Source organism: Bison bison, unplaced genomic scaffold (genome assembly GCF_000754665.1).
Source record: "Bison bison bison isolate TAMUID 2011002044 unplaced genomic scaffold, Bison_UMD1.0 scf7180017864519, whole genome shotgun sequence".
NCBI lineage: Eukaryota > Metazoa > Chordata > Mammalia > Artiodactyla > Bovidae > Bison > Bison bison.
The window spans coordinates 4,578,571-4,585,863 of record NW_011495072.1 but is presented as its reverse complement, the minus strand read 5'-3'; the positions used below and the strand labels follow the sequence as shown (position 1 = coordinate 4,585,863).

The window sequence follows — 7,293 nt, the reverse complement described above, 5'->3', positions numbered from 1 at the left end:
TTCCAAGGCAAACCATTCAATATCACAGTAATCCAAGTCTATGCCCCAACCAGTAACGCTGAAGAAGCTGAAGTTGAACAGTTCTATGAAGACCTACAAGACCTTTTAGAACTAACACCCGAAAAAGATGTCCTTTTCATTATAGGGGACTGGAATGCAAAAATAGGAAGTCAAGAAACACCTGGAGTAACAGGCAAATTTGGCCTTGGAGTACAAAACAAAGCAGGTCAAAGGTAACAGAGTTTTGCCAAGAGAACACACTGGTCATAGCAAACACCCTCTTCCAACAACACAAGAGAAGACTCTACACATGGACATCACCAGATGATCGACACTGAAATCAGATTGAGTATATTCTTTGCAGCCAAAGATGGAGAAGCTCTATACAGTCAGCAAAAACAATACTGGGAGCTGACTGTGGCTGAGATTATGAACTCCTTATTGCCAAATTCAGATTTAAATTGAAGAGAGTAGGGAAAACCACTAGACCATTCAGGTATGACCTAAATCAAATCCCTTATGATTATACAGTGAAAGTGACAAATAGATTCAAGGGATTAGATCTGATAGAGTGCCTGAAGAACTATGGATGGAAGTTCATGACATTGTAGAGGAGGCAGTGATCAAGACCATCCCCAAGAAAAAGAAACGCAAAAGGCAACATGGTTGTCTGAGGAGGCCTTACAAATAGCTGAGAAAAGAAGAGAAGCAAAAGGCAAAAGAGAAAAGGAAAGATATACCCATTTGAACACAGAATTCCAAAAAATATCAAGGAAAGATAAGAAAGCTTTCCTCAGTGATCAGTACAAAGAAATAGAGGAAAACAATAGAATGGGAAAGACTAGAGATCTCTTCAAGAAAATTAGAGATACCAAGGGAACATTTCATGCAAAGATGGGCACAATAAAGGACAGAAATGGTATGGACCTAACAGAAGCAGAAGATATTAAGAAGAGGTGGCAACAATACACAGAAGAACTATCCAAAAACATCTTCATGACTCAGATAACCACGATGGTGTGATCACTCACCTAGAGCCAGACATCCTGGAATGTGAAGTCAAGTGGGCCTTAGGAAGCATCACTATGAACAAAGCTAGTGGAGGTGATGAAATTCCAGTTAAACTATTTCAAATCCTAAAACATGATGCTGTGAAAGTGCTGTACTCAATATGCCAGGAAATTTGGAAAACTCAGCAGTGGTCACAGAACTGGAAAAGATCAGTTTCATCCCAATTCCAAAGAAGGGCAATGCCAAAGAATGTTTAAGCTACCGCACAGTTGTACTCATCTCACATGCTAGCAAAGTAATGTTTAAAATTCTCCAAGCCAGGCTTCAACAGTATGTGAACCATGAACTTCAAGCTGGATTTAGAAAAGGGAGAGGAACCAGAGATCCAATTGCCAACATCCGTTGGATCATCGAAAAAGCAAGAGAGCTCCAGAAAAACATCTACTTCTGCTTTATTAACTACGCCAAGGTGAATCATCCCGTGCCAGAAAATGATTGATATGAATCTTGAAGAAAGGCAGGTTTCCAAGCAAATATATAGTGTCATTAACATAGATTAGGAGAATAATTGTATGAGTAAAACATACTGGTTTGTTGAGCCCTTATTGGTTCTGAGTCTTATGCAGGACTTGAAGAAAGACAGACTCTAGGGTAAATTCATAGTTCATTAACATAGCTTAAGAAAAACATTTACATAAGAAAAACGCACAGGTTAGCTCGAGGTTTGAGAAAAGTTAAGTTCAGGTGGAACCAGGTGTCATCATGGCAACACAGAATTTTAAGAGAAACCTCCTTTTAATTTTGTATAGAGAAGGGAAAAATCTGAGACTTGCAGTTTATTTCCTCCTGCCGCTTAAGAGAGCGATAAAACACGTCTGACACTTGCAGCCTATTTCCTCCAATTGGAGACCCCTAGCTTTCGTGCCTGTTACCCTCTCAGTAGGACCTTGTTGTTGATCTATTTTATATACAGTAGTTTGTGTCTGGCAATCTCAAACTCCTCTAATGTCTCTCTCCCCGCCCTTCCCCTCTGGTAACCGTAAGTTTGTTCTCTATGTCTGTGTTTTGTGGATAAGTTCATTTGTATCATCTTTTAAATTCCACATGTAAGTGATATCATATTTGTCTTTCTCGGAGTAACTGGCTTCCCTTAGTATGATAATATCTAGGTTCACGTTGGATTGCACATGTAAGTGATATCATGCTATTTGTCTTTCTCTACGCGACTTTACTTCACTGAGTATGATAATCTCTAGGCTCACCCATGTCGCTGCAAATGGCATTGTTGCACTCCTTTTTATGCCTGGGTAGCACTCCATTTTATTCATGTCCCACATCTTTATCCATTCATCTGTTGGTGGACATTTAGGTTCCTTCCATGTCTTACCTGCTGTAAATGGTGCTTCTGTGAACATTGGAGTGCAGGGTATCTTCTGTTTTTCTCCGGATTTATGCCCAGGAATGGGATTGCTGGATCATATGGTATCTCTATTTTTACCTTTTTAAGGAACCCCTATATTCTTCTCCATAGAGGCTATACCAATTTACATTCCCTCCACACTACTGGTGGGAATGTACATTGGTATAGCCGCTATGGAGAAAAAGTTTCCCTTTTTTCCACATCCTCTTCAGCATTTATTATCTGTTGAATTTAAATGATGAACATTCTGGCTGGTGGGAGGTGACATCTGGTAGTTTTTATTTGCATTTCTCTAATAATTAGCAATGTTCAGCATCTTTTCCTATGCTGATTGGCCATCCGCACGTCTTCTTTGGAGAAATATCTATTTAGGTCTTCATAGATTTTTAACCCAATATTAAAAGATGTTACCACCTGACTGTTTTTGAGCAGGCTGTGTGTAATTCGTTCATCCCAAATGGGAATATCAGCTCGACATACATAGAACTCCATGACCCAATTAGAATTTCATGACCCACTCATGGTCATTTAGAAGCTTTCACATAAGACAAAGAACTGGAGGAATGAGAAAGACTTTTCTTTCCTTTTAAGTCCCACCGGACTTTGTTGATGGGAAGAGTAGATCCTGCTTTTGCCAATCATAATCAGTGAGCACAGTTTTGGAATATTTTTTAAAAGTTCTTTTATAGAGCACTCATTCCTTGGCTTTCTCAGATTCCATCTATTACTGAACCGCTGACCAGGGCAGTTGGAAATTGTGAGCTAGAAATCAATTGGCTTATACCATTTATCATTTTCTAGAAGTCGTCATTTTTATTAAAAAAAAAAAAAAAAAACAGCATTCCTTTAGCATGCACTGGATGCTGTCATTGTGAGTATTGAGGTCAGCTTATTTTAAAGGGCAGTTTTAGATTCCATTCAATTGAAGGGCTTTTCTTTGGGGATTGGGCCCAGTTGCCTCTGCTGACCCCTCTCTTCATGCCTGAGTGTACTCACATCATGGTCCAAGGGCTGAGTCAGGGGACTTATTCAGAAATCTGTCCCAGCATCCTCGGGGGCCAGACACCCCTCAGGTGTTCTTCCTGTTGTAGCTTCCTGTGCCCCCCTCTGATGACCACATACAGTGTCACGAGGACATAGTCCATGGGGTGTCCTGTATGTCTTTGAATCCCTAATGCCTGCCTTGAATGATGCCTATCATTTGAAAAACATTGGATACTGACTGTTAAATTAAGCACAATAACCTGGAGACTAGCATCCTTCCCTGTCCCCCAGCCACCACCACTGGAGTCAGGATTAAAACCTGAGGCAGAGGGAAGGAGCGCCACACTGGGGGTCAGGCAGACCTATCTTAGCCATGTGTTAATTTAATGACTTTGAGAAGTTACATTCCTTGATGTATTTATCCTTAAACCAGGGATTATGAAAGTCCCCTGGAAAAATTATCATAAAAGTACCGAATAACATTGAAGCGCCTCACAGAGGACCTAGCATATTGCCTAGTAAAGGAAGGCTTGTGACTGTTCTTATCTTTCTTTCAAGTCTAGAGCTCTTATTTGAAAATTATTTCTCCCAAGAAAATGTGCAATGAATTTCATTTAATTCTGGTACACTAACAAGAAATTTCCTTCTGTTTGTCTTTTTAAGAAAGAGGTGTATAAAATTTTAACTGCTTAAGATACAAATAACCAGAAAATGAATAAATGAGCTAAAATTCTCGTTTCAGTTTTCTTCTCTAGAAGATGGAGAACCCTTAAGCACATGTCTTAAAGGTTGATTATTAGCATTAAGAAAGATGATAGAGACAGAAAACATTTCTGATAGTGCCTAGAACATAGTAAGCACTCACAAAAGTAGATGGAATGGTTCTCTGTTCTTGTCCCACACACATCATTTAATCCTGCCATCCAGGTGGTTTTCCTTTGCTTTGTGATGGTTACTTAAGTCATGTCTTGGTCAGTCACATTTGCTACCCACTCCTTAAGAAAAGATGAACATGTAATACACGTGGGGACATTTAAAAAGGAAGGTTGGAGGATGGAGGAAATGAATGTGTAAGTTTCTCTAGAGAGACGTGAACTTCTCTGTTTTATTTAGGTTTGGTCGGAAGCGGACGTTGGCAGCATTTCTGTGCCTCGGAGGACTGGCTTGTCTTATTGTCATGTTTCTCCCAGAAAAGAAAGGTATGCCTTTCCAGTTTCTACATGGGGGTTTTGAACAGCACTTTTATTACAATGAATCTCAATATAGTGGAGAGATTACCATATGCCATGCTTCATTTCTGTGATTGCATATTATTTAGCAATTGTGTGGGGTATAATGGGCCAGATTCTTTCCATTGCCTAAACTATTCTCTGGGTGAATAATGTGCTTAGAGGTGCACTATTAATTCTTTCAGGCGATTAAGCTACCATCTGGGGTGTCTGGACTGCAGTACTGGTGTTGTTAGAGTTGTTTATTTGATGATGATGAGGGCCATTTAGTTCTGCACAGAAGGAAACTCTGTCCAAGGCTGCAGATTGCCCTCCTTGGTCCAGCCAATCACGAGACCGGAGATGAGAGGCACTGGGCCTCCACGGTGGTTTTGGCACCCCTCAGCATCCCCATCAGTACTTCCAAGGCACCCTGATAATAGCAAGAGCCGAAGAAGAAGAATATTGGTGATGATTGACCTTCTCTCAGTCTTTTGTAAAGTGTGAATAAAACATCCTTAGGAAATGCCGCTATTTTTATATTTGTCGCGTTGCTATGTAAACACAGCTTTAAAGAAAAGTCCCTTTGGCATTCATTTCTAATATGATTCCTGCCCTTCTGTAGAAATTCTATAGATAATGCTGTTTCTCAATTTCTTTTCTGCTGTAGCACACCTGAGGCATGCCCTCTATTGCATCAAGAACTGTGGTTTTAGCAGTGATTTTCAAAGATAAGAAATGGGTCATAATGAACTCTCTGCTTCTGGGGCTTAGGGTACAATGCAAACCCTGTTTTAGAGGCTTTTGGATTTTGTTAGGGCTCCATCATGGCGCTTGTTCTTTAGGTGAGAATCATTGTGAAATGGTTTAACATAAATATTTTTAAGGGAGTGCTAAGCTGGGCAGCTTATAGGGTCTTAGTTCCCCAACCAAGAATTGAACTCAGGCCCAGCAGGCTGGGCTTCCCCGGTGGTTCAGCAGTAAAGAATCTGCCTGCAGTGCAGGAGCCACAGGAGACACGGGTTCAATCCCTGGGTCAGGAAGATCCACTGAGGAAGGGCATGGCATCCCACTCCAGTATTCTTTCCTGGAGAATCCTATGGACAGAAGAGCCCGGAGGGCTACAGTCCATAGGGTTGCAAAGAGTTGGACACGACCAAAGCGACTTAGTATACAAGCACCAACAGTGAAAGCTCTGAGTCCTAACCACTGGACTGCCAGAGAACTCTCTAACAAACTTTTTTGTGTGGTTGTTGCTTGGAAATAATTCTATTTCTTTTTTAACTGTTTATTTTATATTGGAGTATAACTAATTAACAAAGTTATGATAGTTTCAGGTGGACAGCAAAGGGACTCAGCCACACGTATACATGTATCCATTCTCCCCAAACTCCCCTCCCATCCAGGCTCACCCTAACATAAAGTTTTGATAACTGCTAGAAATGCAGCTGAAGAATTCGTTTCCTGTCGGAGCATATCATGTGTTAAGTGCTGCCCTGGTGATGGCTTTTCTTCAGGGGTCACTGAAGACGCCAAGGCCACGTGCCCTAGTTCTGCAGCCCCAACTACACCTGCTGTGCTGTTGGCTGCTGCCTGAGGCTCTGTGCCTTAAGACCAGAGCGCTGTTGGTTCTAGTTAGGATTTTACTCAGTATTTAGCGCAGCCCTACAGTGATTTTCATGGAATCCTGGAAACTAGAGAATTCAATAGGTTTGCCTACTTCTCTCACCTCTAAGAAAGTTGTCACCTGTGCTTCCGCTAGCAAAAGGAGAAGCTTCTCTACTGTGGCCCTGCCTTGAGCTGGGAGAACTAAGTGCCCCGTTCTGTTTGTCTGCAATGAGGCACTGATGGTCTTCAAATCATTGCAGTTTTCAGTTCAACAGATTCTGTTTTTCATAGACAACCTGGAAATTCAGGTGTTTTCTACCTGCAATCATCTCTTATAGAGAGAAACTTTTCCTTTTCATTCTAAGTGCATCTATAAGCTGTCACACCTTAGGCAAGCCTGGCCACTTCATGTCTTTCCTCTCTCCCACATATCTGAATTTCAGGTAACCCACATGGTGGGACTCTACACACAGCTGTTTCTTTCTTTTTTTTTTTTATTTTATTTTATTTTTAAACTTTACAATATTGTATTGGTTTTGCCAAACATTGAAATGAATCTGCCACAGGTATACATGTGTTCCCCATCCTGAACCCTCCTCCCTCCTCGCTCCCCATACCATCCCTCCGGGTCATCCCAGTGCACCAGCCCCAAGCATCCAGTATCATGCATCGAACCTGGACTGGCGACTCGTTCCATATATGATATTATACGTATTTCAATGCCATTCTCCCAAATCATCCCACCCTCTCCCTCTCCCACAGAGTCCAAAAGACTGTTCTATACATCAGTGTCTCTTTTGCTGTCTCATATACAGGGTTATTGTTACCATCTTTCTAAATTCCATATATATGCGTTAGTATACTGTATTGGTGTTTTTCTTTCTGGCTTACTTCACTCTGTATAATAGGCTCCAGTTTCATCCACCTCATTAGAACTGATTCAAATGTATTCTTTTTAATGGCTGAGTAATACTCCATTGTGTATATGTACCACAGCTTTCTTATCCATTCATCTGCTGATGGACATCTAGGTTGCTTCCATGTCCTGACTATTATAAACAG

General features: G+C 41.0%; 1 protein-coding gene across 1 annotated transcript in view; it reads left to right on the top strand.

The window, feature by feature from the left end:
* The window catches only part of SLC22A15 (solute carrier family 22, member 15), a 125,643-nt gene that overhangs the window by 97,932 nt on the left and 20,418 nt on the right, over window positions 1-7,293 (top strand). The window contains exon 11 of the mRNA XM_010831019.1: window positions 4,529-4,614. Within this exon, the coding sequence (XP_010829321.1) occupies window positions 4,529-4,614 (86 nt within the window). The remainder of the gene's footprint in view (window positions 1-4,528; window positions 4,615-7,293) is intronic.